At 35.5% G+C, this 27,449-nt stretch overlaps 1 protein-coding gene across 1 annotated transcript in view; it reads left to right on the forward strand.

Annotated features, from left to right (window-relative positions):
• Positions 1 to 27,449, forward strand: part of OFCC1 (orofacial cleft 1 candidate 1) — a 345,526-nt gene that overhangs the window by 270,453 nt on the left and 47,624 nt on the right. The window contains exon 20 of the mRNA XM_036255603.1: positions 5,980 to 6,139. Within this exon, the coding sequence (XP_036111496.1) occupies positions 5,980 to 6,139 (160 nt within the window). The remainder of the gene's footprint in view (positions 1 to 5,979; positions 6,140 to 27,449) is intronic.

Genomic DNA, 27,449 nt, shown 5'->3' on the forward strand with positions numbered 1-27,449 from the left:
TGTGACTGTTTCTTTATCTTTAAAATATGAATAGTAGACTCAAGCACAAACCTTTAATTTTTCTCCTTGGAAATGAATGGATTTAAATGGTATATTTCTAACAGATTTATAACTTAGGCAGCTAAGTTTAGTTCTAAAATTTAGAACAAAATTTAGTTTAATTTTTTAAAGGTAAATGTGCATTCAGTCAAACAATTAGAACTTTTAATGAACTTGGATAACTTCAAATATATGTCAACAGAACTTAACATTAACATCTGAAGCCCTGGCCGGATGGCTCAGTTGGTTGGAGCACCATCTTGTATGCCAAAAAATGTTGCAGGTTCAATATCCAATCTGGGCAAATACTTGGGTTGCAAGTTCAATGCCTGGTCGAGACACGTACAGGAGACAACTAATTCACATTGATTTTTTTTTTCTCTCTCTCTCTCTCTCTCCCTCTCTTCCTCTCTCTCTTTCAAATCAATTAATGTATTCTTAGGTGAGGGTTAAAAAAAAAAAATCAACATTCTGAAAAGAAATTTATTGTCTTCTCCAAATTACAAATTACCTCTTCATCTAGTGTTCCCTGTCTTAGCACATGGCACGATCACTCATTCTGGGGGGAAAAATGGAAGGAAAGAAATGTAGAAAGGAGAGGAGAAAGGGAGGGATGATGGGAAAAACAAAACAGAAACGAAAAGTGTCCTCAAATGTATCCTCCCTCTCACACTCTATATCCATCTTCTCCAGGTTTTGGCAGTTCCTTTGCTCTAGAAATTGTTTATCTCATTGTATACACAGGCTCCTTTCCCTGTCCAATGTGCCCTAGTCTCTTTCCTGACTTACTGTCGCATTAGTCTTCCAACTAGTCTCCTTATATTTCCCTCGTCCCTTTAAATGTATTCTCATCACTAAAACCAGAATGATTTTTATGAAAAAACAAAACAAAACAAACACAACAACATTATATCACTTCTTGCCATAAATCTATTTTATGGCTTCCTATTGTTCTTAGAATAATAGTTCTCACCCTGACCGGTTTGGCTCTGCGGTTAGACCGTCTGCCCGCAGACCAGAGAGTCCTGGGTTCAGTGTCCGCAAAGGGCACGTTCCTCGGTTGCAGTTTGTCCCCAGCCCCAGTTGGGGTCTTGTGGGTCCCCAGTCAATGTGTCTCTCTCACATTGATGTTTCTCTCTTTCTTTCTCCCTTCCTCCCTCCCACTCTATCTGAAGATAAATGCAAAAATGTCCTCGGGTGAGGATGAAAAAAAATAATAATGAGAATAATAGTTTTCTTGATCCGAGCCCTGCCTTCTCCAGATGTGCTGCCCTAGTAGTCTGTATTTTCCTGCCTCTCTGTATCTTCCCCTCAGCCTCAAGACCCCATGCAGGCTCCTCTCCACTGCCCCCTACTGGAAGCACTGAGCAAGTACTTGGCATTTGGTAGGTATATGTGAATATTCGTGGACTGAATGAATAAATGAATGAGGAAAGAGTTAAAAGGATTTGTCCCTTATAAACGTGAGCCTACACAGATATTGAAGGTCACATACTTCATAAGTAGGAACCTAGAATAAGAGCGTCTCTGAAACGGGGTGGAGTTTTTGACTAGTTCCCATTGTGTACACATTTTTATTTTCTGTACTTCTTTTTCTTTTTTCATAAATTATATTTCATTATTTATTTATTTTTCTTCTTTTTATTCCTTCTTTATATTTCCCTTTCCCTCTATTTGGTACAATTTCAAACCAGAGCCATTTGAATTTCAATTATTATTACACAGAATAGTTCTCAAGGATTTCTAGAAAGTCAACTTTAATGTTGTCATTTGCCTCACCTAAAGTTTTCGCAATTCTGCTAAAGAATATGTGGGTTTTCAAATTAAAAAAATAAGAATAGATTTTGGCAAGTACGTGCTGGTCAAGCTAAAAAGAAGTCTGGCTATTTCGATGCTCTCTGTTCAAAGCTATACCAACAGCACACTCATGTATTTATGCCAGAAGATAGGTAATTTTCCAGCTCACATCATAAGCACATTGACTACAGTATCCATGCTGCTAAAGTTATGTGTAGCTTTTAGAGTTAGAAATAAGCAATCGTATTTGATTCGTCTTCATTTTTATATATTTTTGCATTTAAAGCAATTTAAACTTATAGATTCCATCCCTTTCATGACCCTTAAAATACTATATTAGCTAAATGTTCACACTTGTCCTTTTTAACTTTAAAAGAAATGTCACATGCTAGGTTTCTGTAAATGACCCACATTCAGATGTGAACCAAATATAATAGCTTCTGCCACTCACCAAGCAATGAATTGCTCCAAATGTAGGACACAGGGCAGAGGACGTTGTAAATTACTTTGTTTTATTGGCCATCATCAGAACCTGTGGCAAGATATGTGACCTATTTCTAAAAACAATAATGCCTTAGGCTTTACGGACAGGTAGAATGTAGTTTCTCTTTTAATTACATTTTGAAAAAATGATTTAAAAATTTTCAGGCATATTGAATAGTTATATTGTTAAAAGAAATACAAATTTGCAACCATCGCCATATAATGATGTATATTTCAGTAGACTGTCATAAAATTTTAGCTTTATATTGAAAACAACTCAGATCTACAAAATTGCAAATATAGTACAAAGAGCTTATAATTTTTCTCCTAGATTCACAAATTATTAAATTGTTTTTGTTTGCTTTACTCTTTTTCTTCTGTCTTCCCAAGTGATCCAATATCTTCAATGTTATATAATTCAATCTTGTATTTAAAGACATGTATTCCCCTGGTGTGGCTCAGTGGTTGAGCATTGACCATGTATCATGAGGTCACTGGCTCGGTTCCCAGTCAGGGCACATGCCAAGGTTGTGGATCAAATCCCCAGTGGGGGCATGCAGGAGGCGGCCAGTCATTGTTCTCTCTCATCGATGTTTCTTTCTCTCTCTCCCTCTCCCTTCCTCTCTCTTTAAAATCAGTAAAAGAAAAAAAAATTAAAAAAATAAAATAGAGACACATACTCCCTAAATGTCATAAAATGCATGAAAATACTTGTGTTATTTCTGACCCTTTTGAGAATAACAAACTTTAATAACTAAATATGATCATGAGATGTTTTTACACAATATTTATTGAATCACTCTAATGTTGTAGATACAGAAAGTATAGTCTGTTTCTCCCTTATCTATGTTTACTGGTGTCCAATTTATTCATGAAATTGGAACTTTTTACAATATTTGTCTTTATATACATTTTCCTAACATTTAATTGGACTCCTTAACTTTCTAAGAAAACCAGAAATAATGAAAATTCAATAGATATGCACCAACTTTGATCACTGCGTATTTAAAAAGATAAAATAATTCACTTTTAAATAAATGTTATATTGTTTGACTAATTATATAATCTAATGAATTACAAAATTATCAACATTTAATTAATTTAAAATTTTTTTTGCATATACAAGTATAGGCTATTTTCTCCTTATCTGTGTAAACTGGTTCTTTTGAGCTGAAAAATGTGCTAAAAATTAATGACGTTTGTCAAGTTGAGTCATTAACAACTCATCATGAAGCCTTTCACTGGAAAATGCTGCTAAAAATGCAAAAACAAAATTTTAAGCCAAAACTAAAATACAATTAATCTTTGTACAGCTTTCCATATTCCAATGTGCTATTTTGTTCTCTGTTAAAACATTTGTTTACCATCCTGTGGATCCCAGTTTGGATGTTACAATTATATTGTCACACAGAAGGAAGGAGATATAAAGAAGAGAAAGACATTTTCTGGGCAAAAGAAACAGAAGCTAAAGAAACAGGACTCTGATTCCTAATTAATTCAAAGTTAATTGCATTGTTGATAATCTTGCACTTAAAATCTTCATATAGAAAATGTTTATGGCAGCAAATTGACAGTAATTTAACTACATTAAATCTTATCACCAGCAAAAGAAAAAGATGAATGTTACATTAAACAAGCTTAAGAGAATGGTAAAGACTAGTTTTTGTTTAACAATGCAACTAGCAAATCATTCAAATGGCCGACCTAGACTCTCAAAGCACAGTAAGTGTAGTAGTTGCATTTCAAGATGACACCAAGCCAGATGGCCTATCTTGGGCCATCAGTGAAGCTGCTGGGTGGTAGTTTTGCTTTAATTCTACTCTGTGATGAATGAAAAACAGTTGTGAAAAGAAAAGACACATAGATCTTATTTGGCAGGTAGAATAAAAAAAATCTATTTTACTATTTTGGAAAGAATCAAGATAGAGGTCATTAAAGGAAGATATGTGTTGTATCAGTTATTTTCACTGACGATTGAGATGATGCATGAAATAAACTTTGAAGTTAGCTCTGAGTTTAAATTCTGTGTCTGTAACTTATAAACAGTGAGACTAACTTTTTGATTTTAGTGTATTAATATGTAAAAGACAGAATTAATGCAACAGATGTGAAATTGATGGTCATAATGGGAAATCAATAAATTTTAGTTTTAAGTATCTAGTCTATTTAAAGAAAAATGTATTAATTCTGATCATTGAAATAAAACACAATTTTTTACTTTGTGTGAAAAGACAGTTCCACATGATGTTTAACTATCATGATAGTCCCATTTATATGTTGGGGATTTTGTAAGAATTCTCATATTGGTAGTTTATAGACACTGTGATGCATTAGGGTTCTTGATCTGACCTACCGAGTATTTAGTGGCACAATTCTGTGCTTCTTCAACAAGTTCCAGGTGCACGTGGTGAGCCAAGTATACTCTAGGTCAGGAGGATGAATATAATATGTCTCAAGAGTTTCAAGTTTACTCAAATTAAAAAAACACACACATTATATTAAAACAACTATATGGATAGACAAGGAATAGAATATAATTTCTCTTCTCTGAAATTAAGGGTATTTAATGCAAAAGTTTTATAAGCATTGGCCTGATTACTGTTTATAATGTTTTTCAGTATGATACTCTGTTGTCACTTAATTATTGTTGCAAGAAAAGCAGTACTTTACTAAATTAATATTTGGAGTTTGTTTGGAAAGTGGAAAAAGATTAAATAAGCAGTTCATCAGGTTAGATGCTTTCTCAAACTAGTCTATTTATTATTCATGTTGGAAAACAACCAACCAAGCAAAACCTGTGTGCTGACTGCGCTGGTCCAGTGGGATTTGTATTACAGGGCACTAACACCAAGTCGTTGAGAAAGAATAAATACACATTTAAACTCCTTTTGACAAATTCCTCACATTTGAACTAATCTGGATAGTCATAATACAAATTAATGGCTAAATATTTGTCAGTTTTCTACAGTCTATTTTAGATATCAAAAATCAGAAATAGTAGGTTTATTGGAGATAACTGTAAAAACCCAGATTGTTGTTGTTGGATTATAATATTTAGTGGAGAAAATTATTAAATAATTTTAGGAATCTAAGTCAAATAATTTCTAGAAAAGAAATGGAAATAATGAACTTGGAAAGGAAATGAAATGGAAATAAATAGAAATTGATAAAAATTATAATTTTAAAAAATCAAGTCAATTTTTATTTATTGACTTGAAAAGATGTCAGAAAATATTATTCGAAAAGGAAACAGGTTATGAGTCAGCATGTGAAAATGCATATTGATATGCTATTATAACTCTCTCTCTATATGTTTGCAAAGAAAGATGTCTGGAAGGATGTTCAACAAAATGTTAACAATGATTATATTTGGTGATGGGATTTTGAGTGGCTTATACTTTTTTATTTAATTTATTGGGGTAACATTGGTAAATAAAACCATACAGGTTTCAAGTGTACAACTCACTAAAATATCATCTGTACAATGCATCGTGTGCTCACCACCCAAAATCAAGTCCCTTTCCATCCCTATCTATCCCTTCTTTACCCACTTCTACCTCCCCCCACTGCCCCCCATAAAAATCATAAATTATTTACATTTTTGGAGACTAAAGTAAACAATATTGAGAAAAAAAAGGTAACAGATTATTTTGTCCTTAGATTGTGCAATGATTCTTGGATACTGGATGCATTTCAGCGCATCCACAGTGAAGAAACCAAGTTTTTCATGCCATATGATTTGGAGATTTCCAATCAGGAGCTAAGTTATATAGTGAAAAAGTCTGAGCAATGGAGAGGAATTCATGGTGAAAGAAGGAAGGTGAGTTGGTTTGAAATATATTTGTTTTTTGACTGAATAAAATAAACTCATCTTGTTGGCATATCCCTCTTCCTTCTTAGACTCAGATCTTCTTATAGAACAGATGATTGGCTTCTCTATCGATGTGTCTTCAATCTCTAACAGGAACTGAAGAATGTGACACATTTTTTTCTGTCTATTTGTTCAATACATGAAAGAATGCATGCATAAATGTCTGAAGAATTGAACATAGTTTGCCTATGCAATGAACATATAATCTATCGCATCCTGTTCTCACGTGATAGAAACCTAAACAGTAGCTTTTTACAAATTCCACATGGTTTTACTATTAATATACTCAATATGTTTTGAATTATGTTAATTTAATAGTTAATGTAACATTATAGCAGCCATTTGCAAGATCCCAGTCCCTGACTTGAAGTAAAACAAATTTCACTTTACCACATATTTATTCTGGTTTCTTTTTGTTCAAAAACTTCTTGACTAACAGCATAATCTTTAAAAGGCCAAACTTGTCAAAATTATCTTTAAAATTAAGATAATTATCTCTCTAGGATCATTACAAAGTGCCTGGGGTAGGTAGAGTACATTTTATTTTATTATTAAGTTTCACAACATGGAAGTTTAGCAATTTGGAAGCAATCCAAAATTGAGTACCAAAATAAATTGAGTTGAACAACAGTACCTAACAAGAGAATACAGAGGAAGATAGAAAATTATTTTAGTATGTATTATTTTAGTTAGGGGAGGAGTGTGATGGGGGTGGGGAGGAGGGGGGGGAGGGAGAAAGAGAGGGGGTCAAGGAGGAATGGGAGAACAAAACCAATGCCTAGGTACTAGAAGGAAAATTAAAGGGGATTATACAATTCCTTAGTTGTTTAAAATTAATATCTATTCTCAGTTTTTGTAAAATCACTTAGCTGATCCATGAAGGACAAGAATAGGACTTAGGAAGAGACCTTAAACCTTGAATGTTCATAATTCTGACTATGTGTACACATTCAAATGAGTCACAGAAAAGAGAGTTTGATTAAATGTAATTAAAGTAAATTTATTCAAAGGCATTTGTATCTTAAGTAAAATATTTTGGCTTAGATTCTGTTGGGCCATTAACAGAAATTAATATATCTAGATAAATCTCTGCTGTCTTCATCGTGTATTGACTTGGCATCAGTCAGTGATGAGACTTTAGGAATGTTTATGCAAATCATTTGAAAAGCTCTAGAGCACCTATGATTTCTTGTTGTTGGAGTGATGTTGATATGCACACAGAAACATTCTCAAACTGAACTTGATAGACACACATGTTGCATTTGTTTGTTGTGTCTCTTCACGTCCTGGCATTTATACCATGAATGCTTCCTCTTCCTTATGATTAATTTTTTATGTTATTCTTAAACTGTTTTATGTTTGCTTGTTTTTTTCATAGGTATTAATTCAGTTATCAAAAATCACTTTAATATAACTCAGGAACAGCCAGATGGAATATTTTTATATTATATCAGTCCAATATTATATCACTTTAATATTACATCAGTTTCATGTGTACATAAATTTTGCTTGTTTAGTTTGTTTCAATAAGGAAGCAAGGTAGCCTTGTTGAATAATTGATGTACTAATTTCAAGATATAATGCCAGTTTAATTGAGAACAATTATCTGTAATCTAAAGTGCTAAATTAAGAGTGGAATAGATATTTTAATATAAAAGTATTTCAAGTAAAGCGTGTAGAATTCTCTCACTTTAAAATTTTGATCTAAATCTTTGCCACAGTGCTATTAAGCATGTGCTTCTCATTTTTATGCTTTCGATTAAAAATTGCCACATAAATGGATACTTTATAACATGCTTAATTTCCTTTTATTAAATTGATAAATGCAAAAGTATAGAACACATTTACAGTATGATGAGAATTTAGGATTATTGCATTTTATAATTTTTATATTGTTCATATATATACTTTGTCATTTGTGCAAAGACAGACATGATAATTTCAAAGTATTTTAGCCTTTTTTTTTTTTGAGAAGGAAAAGGTCACTTTCAGTAGTCAGAAAAGACGCCATTCTATTAAACTAATTTGCCTACATGCAAATTTTGTCATTTTACCTCATTAACTATTTATCATGGAGTAAAATATATATATATTCATGAAGGGGCACCTCACAGCCTGATGGAGCTGGAACTAATATTTTGCAACTCTAATGATTTTTTGCATCTTTAATTAGATAGCATAAGGTTGATATGATTAGGTCAGGATGTAGTGTTTTTCATTAAAATACATTTTAGAAGCTGTATTCATAATCTGTCCTTGCAATTAAATAATGAGCCCATGAATTTAATATTATCGACCCAATTATTATCCCATGCAAATGTATACTTTTAATAAATTTGTGCCGTAGGACCTTCATTAGCAACAGAAGAAATGATATTTCTAGGTACATAGATTGAATGGGTATGGTTAAACTTATATAATAGTTTTAAACGTACCAGGATGCAAAGCTTCAATACTTGGGAATTTAAATGTGCCTTACTATTTGTTGAAGACTAATTTACATTGTAATTATTTTCTTAAAGAAACTACCACTTTAAAATGGGCGATTGGAGCTCACAGAAATAGCAGGATGTTAAGCAGAGATGGAGGTCTAAAGAAAGTTGTGCTTCACGGGACAATGGAGGATATGCTTCGAGATCCATTCCAGCAGTATAATTGGAAAATATAAAAACTAAAAAGACTAGTTCTCCAGGATCTATATTACCTGAGAACTGCCATGCACAATGAATGAAGACTATTTGTGTTGTATGGTAGAGTTTTTATTAATAGATGCTTGTACAATGGAAGTATGTAAGGTACTCAGAGAGGGAGCTGCCCGCCTCTATCATGAATGTGTACAGGGAAACACATGCACTGAAACACACCCTGTTCCCTCAACGTGGCATAAGAGTCGCTGTTTATCTACCACCTTATCTATCACTTGGATAGTGATCACAATTATTTGCATTCTTCATTTCATTTTTTATGAATTTTGGTTGTGAAAGTTATATACAATTTACAATTTTTAATAAAAGGAACTAATTAAAGAAGCTGAGCCTACATTTAGTACTGAATTGTATAGAGAGGTAAAACTCTAAGCCTTGCTATTGACACAGCAAACTGGACAGTGGGTCACGGTATGACTACCGTGTTTTCCTGTAGGTATTACTCATGTCTACTTGGGGAATACAGTCAGGGAGGAGGGAAAGCTTTGATGGGGGTCATGGATGGCAAGGTGATAGCAAACATAGAATGGAAGCATGTGGATGAGGATTTGAGTGGAGACACTTGATAGACTTTTCCATACATAAGGAGACAGTGGATAGAAGTAGAGTGACAGGAAATACCAAGATGTGTTTGAAAACTGAGCCATTTGTTTTGGCCAGAAAAATGGACAGAGGGTGGATGAAAGGGAGAGATCAGCCTGGAGAGGTTGATTGGAAACCGGCAATGTGCACAATTGGTGAGGACTAGATATATATTCATCATAGAAAATGGGAAGCCGTTGAAATTTTAATGAAAAGAAGTAACTCATTTAGTTAAGAATTTGGGTTGTCTTTGAATTGGACTCTGTAAATAGCTTATGTTAAAGCTCTAATGAATACTTTTGCCTCTTGGGAAGTAAATAGTTTAATGCACTCTGTCTAATACATAGTTCAGTTTTCCACCATTGAGAGTTGTTTATTCAGGGAAGTTCTAAGTTATCCACTACATCTTCTAACTACCCTATTCAATTTGATCCCACAATCACATATAGATGGTGTTTTATATGTCACCAAGTAAACATTTTCCTGACTTGCAGCAACAGGATAGGCCCATGGTTTTGAGCATTTTATAAGCTTGATGGGGACTTGAAAGTAGGTGAAGATAAATAAATTGGACTTAGCCAAATTTGAAATTAGGAATGGAATGTGGGAGGAAATGGAAACCAGGAGTCAAACTGAATCCCAAATGGTCAATGACAGAGTAGTGACTGCAACAGGAAGAATGCGTGAATCTTGTTGGTATGAAGCAGACAGACCGCTTTGATGATAGGAGGTGGGAAGCTGGGGCATAACTCAGTTAGAGCCAGGGAGCATTCTCATCCCACAACAAGAGAGCAAAAGGTGGTCCCTCAAACCATCTCCATGTAACACTTCTGGTCCCCTGACTGCAACTCCAGTCAACTTTCATACTTTACCTGTGGAGGCTGCCACTTCCAAACTGACTGAAAGGCTTTGGACACTAGATGTCGGGCACTGGATTCAGTTTTCGCCAATAAGAAATAAACATCATAAGCAGCAATGCAGGAGATACATAAACCGTTCTTTGATGGGAAGTCAGTACATTGGATGCTAAAAACATAACTTTGTTGCATTGAAGAAGAGTCTTAATATTTTTCAGTAAAGAATGTAGGGACCCAGGTGAATACAGCCAAAAAGTATGCCCAAATTATCAGAAGTAAGTAGGTTTCTGCTCAGTAATCAAATACATATTCTGAACTCCATATCCAGTGTTATTTTCTTCCTGGGTTGAGCAAATTCACAATTTTACAAAAGCATGAAGACAGTTATCTTTAAAAGTTTTTATATAAATAATATGGACTGTATGTAGAACTACTAATATGATATCAATTCCAATTCTTGAACAATGAAGATTAATATTAATCCAACTAATTTGAAAATATAAATCATAGCTATTATATATACATATGTGTGTGTGTGTGTATACTATATATATATATAGTATATATATACACATTATTTAAAAAAGGCAACTGACATTTCCTTTTTGGTTAGATGTTTTGAATTATGATAAGCAAGGAGCAGGGGATAAGGCTCTCTGTCGGTGTGGTGGTTTGGGTTAATTAATACACATTTCTTCCTTGACCTGTTTTTTTTTTTTTTTATCTCTAAACTTCTGGGATGTTTGTTTATAACTTACCCAATATATTCTTAAAATTTCCATAGGTCATTGGTCATGGAGAAATTGATCTCTTCTGTAAAATGAAAAGGACAGATAGCGACTGCAGAGAGGAATAACCAGGGCTTTCTGAAGATACCTCAAATGTTCACATTTTAAGATTGACAAAGACATTTACATTTTGCTAAGTACTTTCCCCATGGATTCTAAAATTATTTCTATTTGAAGTGAAGTGTAATCCATATGTTTTTGATTCATTAACACTTAATTTGTTAGCATCCCTTTACTGGAGAGCTATATAGCAGCCTTTTCATCTTTTTTATAAGCTTATTTTCCTCAGACACAGGAAATCAAGTTTTTCTAAGAGTAAACAAACTTAAACTCAAAGTGACAGGGGAGAGCTTTGTTTGTAACTAAGTACCTATTAGCTTTGAACTACTTCTCTACTCAGTATGCAAATTTCTTTTTTAGAGTTCCCTAAGAATCAGATATATTAGTAATTAACTGCGACACAACACATTGCTTTCTGTTGTATTATTTACTGAATTTTCCTACTATCTTACTCTAATATCTCTTCATGATAAAACAGCCAACTACTAATATATTAGTGAACAAGTCATTAATGGTAGTTATTTAATTGCCATCTTATTATTTTTCTTACATAATGCAGGAGCTACTTACTTTTAGTAATTATGCAGTAAGACATGGAATTTCATGTAAACATTGAACAATCCCCCCCCCCCCTTTTTTTTACCAGGAAGAATGAAAGTCACCACTTTTTCACACCTTACTCTTATTTGATAAACACAAGTTCTTCAACATTAGTTGTATCTATTTAGGCTTTAATGGGACTGAAACAAAACTATTGAAATGCTCTCTCTCCTATTTCCCTTTGTTCCTTTTAGCTTATCTAATTTCTATAAGGTGCTTTTTTTTTGGCATTTAATAGTTACAAAGCTTGGAGAAATTAGAATTGCAAAAGTGTCACTATATTATTACTACCTGTCCAGAGAAATTATTTGTTTGACACATAACATTCACATTTTTAGTAGCTTAGTCAAAAAGAATTTATATATATATATATATATATATATATATATATATACACACACACACACACACACACACACACACACACACACATGGTTGATGTTATTCTCATTTTATAGATAAAAATACAGGGGCTCAGAGAGATGAGAAAATTTCATTCATTCAACCACTCATTTATTTATTCACCACTTTTTCATTGGTCATCTTTTATGAAGTTGGCCCATTTCTTAGATACAAGTAAAAGTGAGATGAAACAGTGTCTGTTCCCTTATAGTCTAGTAAAGAAGATAACAGGTGAGAATATCAGTAGCAATACAGTGAGATAGTGGAGTAATAGAGCTATGTGCTGGGGTTATGGTAGTAGCTGGAACAAAGAGAGTATTAACCCATTTGAAGGAGCAGTTGAAAATATTCCTAAGGAAAAAGTAGTTTTGGACAAAGAGTAGTAAATGACACAAAACAAGTCACTAAAGGGTAACTGGGCACCTACAGAAAGGTCACTCCAAGCAGAGGATGAACCGTCATAGTTTCTTGGAAAACAGAAAAGAGTTTATTATGGCTGGAACATAACTGATGTAGGCAATAGGGAGCATTAAGTTTAGATAAATAGGAAAAAATGGATACATATTAGCATCTCATTTTATGTCCATTATAAATCCACAGTTCCCAGTGATTCAATATGAGCTAGTGCAAAAAAGTCTGGCCAAGGTGGACTGTCAAGTGAAGTAAAAAATTACAAAGATACACATAAAATTGTCATAATGGGTATATTTTTCTTTGATTTAGGAGTACAGAAAATGTATCTTAAATTCTTTGTTCTTTTCTAAATTTTCCACTAAGTTTCATGAGAGTTTTTATCATAATTAGAAAAAAGACCTTTAAAACTGATCTTTGAAAGGGGGAGACTATCAGGTACAATTTAAAATCCTTTACAAGCCATTATATCATAACATTAAGGAACATCAGTTCTATGGAAAGATGAGACAGACAAAACTAGCAATTCATGTGTGCTCACAAGTAGGTGTTTGAGCCGATTACAATCTGTGTGGAGAATAATGGCTTCATGGCCTGTCTTCAGCCAGGGAGGCAAGACAATCAGAGCCCATCCATGTTGTAAGAACATACAGGCTAACATGTTCATAGTGTGTCTCATACACTCTGATTGCTTTCTTTCAAGATTTGATGCAACATGTACCTTGCTCAACGTGATGACAGAACCCAGTCTCACTTTGTTCTCCAGATGAGAGAGTTAGTTTCTCTTTGTCCCCAGTTACTTCTTTCCAATTAGAAATGCTGTTGTTTCCACTGTCACCAAGAGCAGCAGTTGTGGTTTATGCCTCGATTAGGCCCAAAAACACAGCTAAGCCGCTGTGCTTGTTCCCGCTGTACATTTGGCAGGAACAGAGTCACCATGCTGCACTCCAAGCGACACACACGCCATCTACGTTTGGTTCCCGGTTTCCCGCGGGGCCTCGGCTTCTCGGACAAGCTGTGAGACCAGCTCTGAGCGTCACTCTGCAGCCTGTCACCAACAACTATGACTCATTTGTCCCCTTGCTTTAGATACTTGCTTATCTTCCATTTCTTGCTATGAAAAGTATGTTTCTGGGGGAGGAGGTAAATATTCCATGATTTATTGAATAAATCTTGCCCTATCTAAACATTGGATCCTTCTAGATTGCCCTCAAATCCTAGGTTTTTCACATTTAGCTGATATTCTTTTCCTGGGTCTTTTCTGATTGTCTCAGTCATATATAAAACTTTAAAATCATGAGCAATCACCTCTCTTCATCATTAGGATGGAATGAACTATGACAATAAGTCTTTTTTTCATTTTTAACAAAGAATGCAAAGCTTAACTGAACCTTTAATTCAAAACAGTCTACATGATGCTTTAGATATTGCAAAATCTAAAACAAAAGGTCAATAGAATCTAAAAGAAAATTAACTACCCTTGATTGAAAGGTAATAAACTTCAAACTCCAGGCCGTCTACGTGGAAAATAGTCACAGTTTACTCAGGGACAGAGATCCTGACCCGAACATAGTGTCTTGGTTCCAATTGTACCATTTCTTTATAGCATGTATTGCCAAAGGAACTTTTAATTTGTAAACCAAATTGTCTCTATCGCCAATTCTCTTAATATCAATATTCTACTTTTAAAATCTGTAGTTTTCACTTCTCAATTTCCATTTTTTTACCTGTAGATCCTAGGAATAATCCATAACTCCTTTCAAAGGAATCCTTGAGCATCCTTTAAAATATAGCTGAGACCCACACAGCAGTCAGCAGACCCTACCAAGAGAAACGTTGATTTAAATAATGAAGGTCTTAGTTCATTATTTAAAAATCTATTTGCCTCTTTAAGATGGGTGAAATAAACTTTAATAGTTTTATTAAGATATAATTTATATACCATAATGTTCATCCATTTAAAGTGCTTAAATTCAGTGGTCTTTATCAAGTTCACAGCAATCAGCACCATGATTTAATTAGAACATTTTTATCATTTCAAATATTTTATGAAAATACAAATATTTATCTAGAAATAAAACTCCGAGAACTTGAGATTTCTGAGAACACATATTGAGAAAACATAAAATATGACCAGTATGTGGTCAATATTCATTTCCTCATTGCCCTGAATGCCGGCAGGTGGAGAAGTTGGTTTCTGTTGGCTGTGAGGCAGATCCTGCAAAGCCCGTTTAAGGAACAATGTTCCAGATACTTAAAGGGTACAGGGCAGACCTGGTTGGTTCTAAAGAGCTCAGCAGAACACAGTTTTGTCAAAGCACATACCTGGACACTTGCTTTTCTGCAAACATGCACTGAATGTTTCTGTACCAGGCGTCTCCAGGCAGATTTCCTTCATGGAGTTCCCTTCCCGCAATCCTGCCGCACCCAGCTGCTCCGCGCTCAGGGGGCAGCTCCTCTGTGAGGCTTTGCAGGATCTGCCTCGCAGCCAACAGAAACCAACTTCTGCACCTGCTGGTATGCAGGGCAATGAGGAAATGAATACTGACCACATACGGGTCATATTTTATGTTTTCTCAATGAATTTCATCCTTAGTAATCAAATTTTTATACATTTTCCTATTTCCCCTGTTTCTTCAGAATATATTTCCCTCTCAATTAGACTAGGAAATGTTATAAACATTCTAGGAATGTCCACTTGAACTAATTATGCCTTTGTAGAGGTCCAGTTCCTGAAGAGAAAGCCATCTCTGGCTCTTCTCTTCCTTGGCTGGGCCAAGGCTTCATAAGCAAAAAAGAGTCACCTTTTCTGCAAGTTCTTGTGAGACTTCAGGTGGATTCCATAGGGACAGGAATGTACATTGCTTGCTGCTCCCTCACAACTTTCGAGAAATCAGACTACTACATAGGATATTTGTATGATCAGAGTTCATGACTAACTGTATGTATACATACGGTGTTCTATTGTTGCCTAACGTACAACCATATAAGAGGAAATGACACTAAGATCATCAGGATCAAAAGAGGTTCTGTTATGATAATCGTGCTTTCCTGAAGCTCTCATTTTATTTGTCATAACTTCAAGGTCAAAGGTAAAACCTACTACAGCTTTTACTTCAAATACAAAATTTTATGTTAGTACTTTTTTCTCCCTTCCTAAAAGAATATAGAACAATTCCAGTGCCGTCACTGAAATATATTAATAATGTGTAAGCGGTAGTGGAGATCAACTCAATTAACATCATTCTCTTAATTGCCATACCTGGAAGGGAGTTGTTATGGTCTCCAGTACTTACACAGATAGAAGGAGTGCTTCACCAGAGTCCAGGGACAGTCACAAAGGTATAATGTACTTTACTGAAATTTGTCATAGCTCATGAAGAACTTCATTTCACAAGCTAATGTACTTGATTGCCCTGAAGAGGATTGGACAACCGTGCTCAGCAAATACTGCATCTCTGTTTGCCCTCCATTTTTCTCACCTTCTCCAAGATCATTTGCATCCATCAGGCAAACTGTTGAAATTTATTGAAGGAATGTTCTGTCACAAAGGGGCTGATGTAAATAGGAGAGAACTCTCAGGGTTTCTGTTATCTTTGCAGAGCCAAATATTTCAATGATTCTTGGCAGAACATGCTGCACGTGCTTTCTCATGTAACTGAAAACTTGATTTACTTTACAGTTTAATGCATTTGCCTGCTATTCACCAAGAATAAGTGATATCAAATATAATCTTTACACAGAGGATGTGACATTCAGTCATCCAAAGAGTAACACTGACAACATGTATTTCTTGAGTCTTTTAGTTTATTTTGAGGAAGGGATTCTATCACCAGGATAATGTGTATTTGATGTATTGAATTTACTGAGAAGGCCAATCCCCTCCTATTGACATGAATCAATAATAGAGAAAAGTTTAATTTTTACACTAAGTGGAAATTTTATAGATGGACTTAGTCACTTACTAGCTTAGGCAGTTGCAATCCTTCCTTCCTGCATTTCTTCCTCTCTCTCTCCCTTCCTTCTTTCTTTCCTTCCTTCCTTTCTTTCTCTCCTTCTTTATCCTTTGAGCAATTCTCTGCATAATGACCTTCTTTTTGTTGGGTGAAAATCAAAGCTATGATACATAATACTCAGGCTCAAGGACTGGGTAAACCATTCTACAGTGATGATGTTAGAAATGCCTACATGTTGCAATGATCCTGTCAGCCACCAGTATTTTCCTTTTTCAGTATTCAGGAAAATTACCACTAGTAAAAAAATTTAAGTGGAATGTAATGAGGAAATGTAATGATGGCAGTTAGCTAAACAATTGAACTAAACATTTTTTATTAATTATCATTCCAACCTTCAGACTTGGCCAATCCTGACATTTCTGAACGTGACTATAATGGTGAAAGAAGCTTTGTATTTCCATGTCTTCCTAAGCCTAACAATTATGAATTTATTGACTTAATAAATAATAGTCTGTATAGTGTGAATAGACAAATTGCTTTTTTTTTTTTTTTTTTTTATCCTCACCCGAGGACATTTTTCCATTTTTTGTTCAGGTAGAGTGGGAGGGAGAGAGAGGAACAGAGAGAGAGAGAAACATCGACGTGAAAGGAACACATCGAGTGGCTGCCACCCGCACGACCAACCAGGGTCAGGGACAAACTGCAACCGAGGTACGTGCCCTTAGTGGAAACCGAACCCGGGTCTCTCTGGACCACAGGCCGATGCTCTAACCGCTGAGCAAAACCGGCCAGGGCGACAAATTGCTTTTTTATTAATAAATATATCAAAGGGGGCTCGGTTGGTGTGGTTCAGTGGTTGAGCGTCAACCCATGCAACAAGAGGTTGCCAGTTTGATTCCTGGTCAGGGCACATGCTCAGATTGTGGGCCTGATCCCCAGTGGGGGCATGCAGGAGGTGGCCAACTGATATTCTCATTGATGTTTCTATCTCTTTCTTCCTCTCTCTCTGAAATCAATAAAGAAAGAAAAAAATAAAAAAAATATATATATATCAAAGGGGGCATAAATATGATTTTCACATGTTAAAAAAAAACAGAAAGACTCATCAAATATTTATTTATGAAATTAATTTATCTTGTTTCTGATAAAAACATTCCCAGCCTCAACTAAATTTATAATTGCTTCTCAACAAGTGATGAAGCATAGGAAGTTATGCTGCTATGTGTTAGAGTAGAAGGAAATGTTTATATCTGCTTGATTTTGGGTGCAGAATCACCTTATAGGGTAGGAGTGTCTTACAAATGTATCGCTGGGAACATTGCTTCACAATTCAGAGTGCTGAAAGGTAATCATGCGATTATGGGGCCACTTTAGAGAAGAGTGTGTCTTTTCCTGGGCCCTTTTTAAATTTCCACCTTAAAGATTTGCTTCCATCATCTAAAACAGTTATTTTAATATTCCATGTAGATATAATCAGTTTGTAGATTTTAACTTAAACCATTGAAGGGAATAATGATACCTTACATTTATATCACACATTAGTGTCTTCAACATGTTGTCAACATAATTATTTGCTCCTTAGAGAATGGTTGAGGTAATCAGGTCAGGAAATTTCACAGGTGAGGGAAATTAGTGGGACTCAGAGAGATGACTTGCCAGTCATAATAAATGTCACAGCCAGGACTAAAATCTAGAACATTGGTCCAGGCATGATTTTTGTATATGGGGGAATGTTTCAGGAAAGAGATGAAAACTTCCTAAATATGAAACTTTAGCCTTAATTTTTTAGTAAATAGGTTATATGACACATTGTCCTCAATTTGAAATATGAAAATGATGAATAGTAAAATAGTCTCTGCTAGATTTTCAACACAGGAATCTCAGCTTATCTGTCAAAACATCTAAAGTCAAGTATTAGGGAGTGGGCTTTTCAGTTTTTTATTCTACAGCAACTTGAAATTGCAACATTGATTCCCAAACTCTGCTTAGGAGCAGGGCTTGATCCTGTGGTAAGACACAGTAAAAAAGTACCCAGCTGGCCATGATGAGGTTCTATAGGTAGGGAGAGTTTCAGATTGTAGAAGACCATTTACAGGGCTAGAGAAACATATTTTACCTGCACTCCACAACCTTGATGGAAAATTTCAAAGTCATATTCACAATTTATGTGTCTCAACACATTTAAAGAAATGTTTTTTAAAGTTATATTCATGAAACAAGAAGTCCCTAAAAAGGCTGAAAACATGTGCGTTTATGCACAAAAAAAACTAATTCAAAGACTGATGCTCCATGTTGGAAGAATGGCCAATTCTGTTCCAAAGAAGAAAGTCAGTCGGAGCAGTTCTTTGACTGTTGTGATTCAGGCAGTCACTGTGTTAACGGGAAGCTGGGAGTGCTCACAAAGTGGACTTGGGAATCTGGATAGTATAACTTTATTTAAACTTTTAAATTAAACTTATTGGGGTGACATGATTAATGCGATTATACAAGGTGAGGGAAGAAGGTTTGCATAGTATAGTGTTAGGTACTTTCTATCATGTTCTCTACTTTTAACACACTCTTGTGTCCTTGTGTCAGTGACAGAAACGTGTGCACTGGCTTCAAACCTCACCCCCCAAAATACCATTTAAAATGTGAGAACTCACACAGTATGTCTGTCTTCAGTCCCTTTACCTTTAGATACAGAGGAATGTCCCTCTTTTCCCGACAATCTTCACTCGCCCCTTACTCCAGGCAACCCCTCTAAGAACATAAGCTCACTCAAAACTGCTTCCAGTTTCAAAATACACACCTTAGGCCACTTGCACGCAGGAAATCCCACCACCCCCTCCTATGTGTATAGAAAACCTGCAGGTGCCACTGCCTAAGTGCATTCTCACCCCACACTGCCCCAGGGTTTCCAGCATGTTTACTGACATCACATGATATTTTGGCCACAGCCAAGTGGTTTTCTGGGCAAGGGTCTCTGAGCTCCTTTCTCCTGAATCATTTGATTTGTCCCGCTATTTCCTTTTTGTGACAACACATTTACACATTTCTCTCTCTCTCTCTCTCTCTCTCTCCTCCCTGATACCCCCTCCACTGCCCCTTTGAGTGTTCCCTCCTTTTCTCCTCTTCTTTTTTATACTGTGTCCTTAATTCCACTAGATATAAATCACTGCATAAACTATAGGACCGAAGACCTGGGCGTCCCAAACCCCTGCCGTTAAGCACAGGTTTATAGACTTGTTATTTTCATTATTGCTTTATAAACAACTGTGTTTGAAGCAGCGTTAGGTTAAGTAAAGGAACACTGAGGATTTCAGTTGCCAGGATGTTTGGAAGCCGTGGTATTGAAAGGAACACTTGTACTTGAACATGTGAAACAACCAGACGTGAAACCCATGAGCGCGGCTTTCAAGGCTGTGTTAGTTTAACAGGGGATGTTTCATTGCCAGCGTAGGTGACTCTTTTTTTCTTAATTTTTTTTTCTTTTTATTGATTTTAGAGAGAGAGGAAGGTAGAGGGAGAGAGAGATAGAAACATTGATGAGAGCCCTGCTGGGGTGGCTCAGGGGTTGAGTGTCGACCCAGGCACCAAGAGGTCACCAGTTCAATTTCCGGTCAGGGCACATGCTGAGGTTGTGGGCCCGATCCCCAGTGGGGGCATGCAGGAGGTGCCCAGTTGATGTTCTCTCTCATCAATGTTTCTACCTCTCTCTCTCCCTTCCTCTCTTTAAAGTTAATAAAGAAAAAAATTTAAAAACAAAACAAAACAAAACAAAAAAAACATCAATGAGAGAGAACATCGATTGGACGCCTCCTGCATGCCCCCCAGTGGGGATTGGGCCCACAACCTGGGCATGTGCCCTGACCAGGAACCGAACTGGTGACCTCTTGGTGCATGGGCAATCCTCAACCACTGAGCCACACCGGTTGGGAGCACAGATGACTCATTTTAAGAACCGCATCTTACTGAATTGTGAGCAACAGCTCCGATACCTGATCTAGTGTGTGAAAGAGAGTTGACTCATTGGAGGAACAAGGGCATTTTTAGTTGTAGTTTAGAGGGGTTTTGCTTGCTTGTTTTGCCTTGTTTTTAAGCTTTCTGATTTATTTATCACTAGTTAAATTATTGATATATTTTCTTTTGATGAATGGCAATGTTCTCCTAAAGGAAGAGGGAAACAACTTGATTTTTGTAACTTAACATTTGTAATTGGGGACCTTTATTTGGATATATTCTTTAAGCCATTTGATATAATTGAATGTGACTATGAGTATTTCATATCTATTATAAAATACATCTAGCGTGTTTTATATTACTTTCCTTTATAAAGTTTAGCATTTAACTTATAATACTTTTATATCCTCCTATTAGAGAATATCTCTAGCTAAATATAAAAATGCTATTTTAGTTCCTGACATAATTATTAAGACAATACTGCTGCTTCTGCTTCTACTCCTACGGAAATAATTTAATAAAGCACTGCAAAATATAATTTCGGCAAAACACTATAACTTAATGGAAAATTTTTATTTTTCTATCTCATAATGAAACAAAGACTTCACAGAGGCTCTGAGATGTGGACAAGTTTCTGGTAAGCCCTGAAGCCTTGAATGAAACAGAGTTTGGTCTCCAGCTCTCTTTCCTCCACGGCTGTTTGAATTCGATAGCATGTGATATAGCATTAAGGTATATTACATAAAAGAATTGGGGATGGCCCTGGCCGGTTTGGCTCAGCAGTTAGAGCATTGGCCCTGGGACTGAAGGGTCTCAGGTTTGATTCCTGGTCAAGGGTGCACATCTGGGTTGTAGGTTAGATCCTTGACCTCTACTGGGATCTCCCTCCTGCAGGAGGCAACCAATCAATGTGTCTCTTTCACATTGATGTTTCTCTCTCTCTCCTTCCCTTCTACTCTATCTAAAAAATTAAATAAATAAATGAGAATTGGGTATAGAGTTTACTAGTTTATTGACTATGATACTTTGATACAATTTAACTTAACTATTAAATTAAATGTTAAAAATAATTTTTAAAAATATAGGTTACAATCTACCTTCTAAAATGTATATCACACACCACAGTATGGTATAATCTTTATGAAAAAAATAGCAAATTTAAGTCACACCCCTAATTTAAAAGAATGTTCTATTAAAATAGTAGAAACTATAACCACTTTTTATTTTTATTTATTTATTTTTTTATATATTTTTTATTGGTTTTAAGGAAGGAATAAGGGAGAGGGAGAGAGAGACAGAAACATCAATGAGAGAGAACATTGTCTGGCCGCCTCCTGCATGCTCCCCTCTGGGGATCGGGCCCACAACCTGGGCATGTGCCCTGACCGGGAATTGAACTGGTGACCTCTTGGTGCATGGGTCGATGCTCAACCACTGAGCCACACTGGCCAGACTATAACCATGTCTTAAAGTAGAAAACCATTTAAGGTGATTATTAATGCAATAATGGGTTAGTTCTGTAGAAGTTAAAGTATTAGTGGCCATAGTTGGTTGGAGGTGGAAAGAGAAAAACAGTTAACTTCTTAAAAATTACACAGAAAAACCTTCAGTGTCTTACCACTGACATGATTATGTCCAGGTGTGGACAGTGGTTGACTCATGTGACACTGAAAGTGTCCTCCCTGATGTACTCTCCTTCTTGGATCCTCACAGGAATCCCTGCTGCTTCCGATGGCTGAGTTGCAGAGTAACAGAGTGTAGATAAGCTTTCCTGTTCTTACGTATTTCAACATAGCCCTAGTAGCCTTTAACTTACAAAAAAAATGGTCGACTGCGCAGAACAGCGGGAAAACAGGATGAAAATGTAAAAGGTTTTGAGCTTACGAAACCATTTATGACCCTACTGTCACAGCGAGTTTGCGCAGTGGGAAGACCCTGATCTACTGAACCTCACGTCAAAGTCCCTGCTACCTCACCTTTACTCTGACGGACACTTATGAATTTTTAGGAACTTCCTACTGTCTTACTTTTTAATTCCCAGTTTGCTGCTAAACAGGGGAAACTTTACAGCCTAAATGAGACTGGAAACAATCTCCTAGGGTCCATGAAGGTGGCAAACAAGGATCTTTGTCGAGCTCATTTTCTGGTCTGAGAAACACAGTTTTCACCCAGCTGATTGGCAAACCTATGTTGATGGACAGGGGGACTGATCTGAATTCAGGGAGAAATTCCAGTCTCCTGTCTCTGGGAAGAGAACTACCCCATAACAAGCTCAGTGATATATCAATACCATCCGGTAATTATGATATTTCTACAGTAGGAATTACAGATTTATATGACCAGGAAACAGAGGGGACAATGTGAAAAAAATGAAACAGTTTTAATATGCTACCTGAAGAATGCAACATAAGAGAGAAGGCACTATTATTTAACGTGATCTCTTGAGCCTATAGGATTTCTGAAAGGAACCTTCCTTTTCCAAGAATAGAAAATGTGCCTGCTAATGAACCTTTAATCAGCAGGCTTCTTAATTAAAAGAATATGAGGAAAGAGAGGAGGGGAAGCGGGAGGTGCTTTTAGCCAGGTCATCCCTCATGCCCCAAGAGGCATCATGTTGCTTATAACATCAATAAACTTTCTTCTTTAAAAGAATTATTTAGTCTGCAAGCAGCAAATAAAATTTTATTTTTTCCTCACACATAAAGTTGGTCCCAGACAGACCACCAGCCTGTAGTTAAAAAAAAAAAAAAAATCCCAAACCAAAAACCTCAGGGTTTATTTGATGTTATAGATCAGAATATTAAAAGTCACATGTGGGAATAAGATTATAAATGTGTAAACTTCCTTTCATAAAAGTCACTACAGAAATGTGAAGCCCGTGTATTCTCATTATTTGCATTTTTATTTGGAAAGTTAAAAATATGTGGTGTTTATTAAGGAATCTGCAGGTGTTAGATATTTGACAAAGCCTCTCAAAGGATCAATCATAAAGTTAACCCAAAGCACAAGGCCATATGACTAAGAAATGGAAGAAGAGATCTGAACCTTTGTTATACAGGGGATAGATACCAGAAGCTTTAGTTACAGGGCAGATTATTCAGTAAAACCATCTTCAACCTGTTGGTGAGTCAGTGAATGTTTATTAAATGACTGCTAGGTTGTCAGATAAGTATTGGTGGTAGCTAACGAGTATTTATTCTGTGTCAAACTGTGCCCAAATGCTTCACTGGGACTGTTTCATTTTCTGAGTCACACTATTAGATAAGAACCGATACAGATGAGATCCTGAAGCACAGAGAAGTTAGATATTGCTGAAGATTACACAGCCAGTAAGAATGGAGCTGGGATAGGAAGTCAGGATGTGCTAAGACATCTTCTCTTTAAATTTATCGTGCAACCCAGAAGTTTTATTAGCGCTGTCTATCTAAAAAAAAAGTGCTTGCACATTAAGCCTTATATCTCTGCTTGTCACAAAATCTAAAAATTACAAATCATTAAAATTTCCATCACCTGGTGATGGTAAAGATGAAGGGATTATGCAGCTATATTAGGTTCCAAATCACCTCATTCTGGATTAATCAAAAGGGATATTTTTCTGGGTGGGTCTGACCTAACTGGGTGACTTTTTATTTATTTATTTTGGGGGGGGGCGATTTTTATTTTTAAATGTTTTTATTGATTTTTTTTTAGAGAGAAAGGAAGAGAGAGAAAGAAAAACATTGATGTGAGAGAGAAACATCTATTGGCTGTCTCCTGCACCTGCAACCTGGGCATGTGCCCTGAGCAGGAATCGAACTGGGACCTCTCAGTCCATGGGATGGTGCTCAATCCAAAGAGCCACACTGGCTGGGCAGGGGGTTGGGGGATCCCATTTTTAAATTGTTATTGTTTTTCTTATTGTTAGTTCCATAAATTCATATTAATCTTAGTAGTTTTAAAGGCTTTATTTGTGGGACACAGCAAGCATCCTGTGCCTTTTTGATATCTTGGCACACGTGGCCATGAGGGCCCAGCTAGCCTGGCCTTCTGATCTACAGAAGCTGTAAGATACTGTTTTTAAGCTACCAAGTTTGCAGGATTTTTTACACAGCAATACAAAACTAATATGCCATGTACTGTATCATTCTATTTGTCTGAACACCCAGAAGGGGCACTTAAAGCCCTGAGAAAAAAACTGGCTCTGGATAGAGAAACAAGAAAAAAAGGATCCTTTCTGTATGAAAAGTGTGTGATGTGTATGGGACCTTGTATATGAAGTGACATAATTCTGAGTCCATCACCAAGATGTGTATATGTAGAACAGAGTCAAAGAATTATAGCAAAGGCTTTCAGACATTAACTACAATGTACGTCCAAATCTTAGCTCAAACTCTGAATGTCACATGCAAGCAGCATATCAAACAGCATTTGCAAGGTTGAATTGCTCATCAGGACCACACCCAAAGTTAAGACAAAACTTGAACTCTGACCCTGACTGGGTTGATTGCTTGATAAAACAAAACAGGAGCAAAAATACCTCCAGAGATGTTTTGAAAAATCAAGGGTACAATGTAAAATTACACAGTCAACAAGGATCCAGAAAAATATGACCAATTCTCAAGGGAAAATATAAAAATTCTTACCCTGTGATGACCCAGATGGTAGGAGAACTTTGAATCAGTTATTCTGATCATCCTTCATAAAGCACAGGTGAGCTCTTTGCCATAAATGGAAAGATAGAAGTTTTCATGAAAAAAGAAGAAACTATGAAAACTAAGCAGCTGGAAATTTCAGAACTGAAAAATAAAACATCTGAAATAAAAATTTACTCAATGGACTAAATTAATAGAATTGAGATGAGAGAGAAAAGAGCAAATAAATTTGAGAGTAGTTCTACAAAATGTATACAATCTGAGTAAACAGAAAGAAATTGGAACAAAAAAGTGAACAGAATCTCAAGGATAATATCAAAAGATTAACAGTGGTGTGTAATTGAAGTCCCAAAAGAAGAGAAGAGATTGATCTGTGCATGAAAAAGGAAAAAAAAAAAAAAAAAGAATCAATAATGGCTAAAAACTTCCTCACATTGGCAAACAATGTTTAAGATTCAAGAAACTAAGAAAATCCTAATCAGGGTAAACTCAAAATAAACCACAACCTGAAAAATAATTAAATTGCTAAAAATCAAAGATAGAAGAACAAATTATGAAAGCAGACAGAGGAAAGTAACATTACATACACGGGATTACTTATCGGAAACAATTTAGGCTAGAATACAGTCAAAGAATACCTTTAAAGTGTTGAAAGAAAATAACTGTCAAGCCAGAATTCTGTATCTAATTAAAATATCCTTCAGGAATGAAGGTTAAATACAATATCCTGTTGTGTGGAAAAACTAACAGTTCATTCAGAAGATGAGGTATAAAAGGAAACTAAAGGTATTTGTTCAGGCTGAAGTGAAATGATATCAGAAGAAAATAGAAAATTAAGGAATAATGATGTAGAGCAACAGAAATGCAGTAAAGCTTGGCAAATATAATAGACTATTTTTTCTGCTTTAAAATTCCATGACTGTTTAAAATACATGACTGTTTAAATTTTTTAAAAATGCATGATATTGTCTTAGAGTTTTCAGTGTATGCAGATATGATAAATATAGCAACAATGATATAAAAGATGGAGAATAAAGGTGTCTGTAGGTTCCTCAGGCTTCTATGTTTTACTTAAAATGGTAAAATAGTAACTGTAACAGACTATGGAAAGTTAGAAATGTACATTTATTAATTCTTAGAATAAATCCTAACATATTAGTTATCCAATATGAAGATTAAAATGGAATATAGGAAATACTCAAATAATCCAAAAGAAGTCAGAAAAGAAATAAGAGATGAGAAAAAGAGATGACATAAAGAAAAGTAATAAAATGTTGAACCTGAATTCAGTCAAATAAATAATGAAATTAAATATAAATGGTCTAAACATAACAACTAAATCCAGTAATTATAGAAAACAAATAAACAAACACCAATCCACAACATATCCAACTATATGCTGTCTACAAGGAACCTGCTATAAATGTCACATCATAAATAGATTAAAAGTAAAATGATGGAAAAAAAAATTTAGAGATTGGATTTTTGAGTGGTTTGTTACATATTTGTATTTGAATAAAAGCAGTGAGAATTACGCTTTACAAACATTGCATTGTTGCTACATTGTTGTGACGTAGCTTTTCATAGATGTATCTAGAGAACAAATAATATTGGGGTTAAGGTAATATCCACACGTGCAAACCAAGCACAATTCCCTGACATAGTCTTTAGTGAAAAGTTCTTTAGTTTTTTAGGTGATGATGGATATTGGTGCTTGCAGGTCAGTCATTGCTTTGAAGAATACACTTGCTTCATTGATTTAAAAAAAATCCATCCTACTGGCCCATAATGGCTAAAAGAAGTCTTCTGAAATCTCCTCCCCTTGTGTCAGTTTCAAACATTGTGCCCACGGGCTTCTGATACATCTGACTGAACTTCTGTTTTATTGGTACAAGGTCAGTGTCACTTGAAGTACACAAACACTAACAAAAAAACCTCAAGTGATTATATTAGTACTATAATGTCATCATTCATAAATGGTATCGTACTGTCATAAAAATCATAATTGATGTTTATTTGCCACATCACCCAACAAACTTCTTCTCAAGTGTACCTGAAATACTGTAACAGCTCATATTCTCAGGACTTCAGGGTATCCACCTAAATTTTTAAATGCAATATCCTCATTTGGTTGATAATATATAGAAATTCAATTCTAAACAATATTCATAACTACTTTATAACTATTGGTTGCCATGCAATTGCAACAGTGTAAGATTTTTGAAATGCTTCCTAATTTAGCCTCTCTGATGAATAAGCTGGTTTCTCTCTCCCAACCCCAGTTCATGTAAAGCTCGTTTTTGAGAATCAGAATTGTGATGGAGG

Source organism: Molossus molossus, unplaced genomic scaffold, assembly GCF_014108415.1.
Source record: "Molossus molossus isolate mMolMol1 unplaced genomic scaffold, mMolMol1.p scaffold_m16_p_12, whole genome shotgun sequence".
Lineage (NCBI taxonomy): Eukaryota > Metazoa > Chordata > Mammalia > Chiroptera > Molossidae > Molossus > Molossus molossus.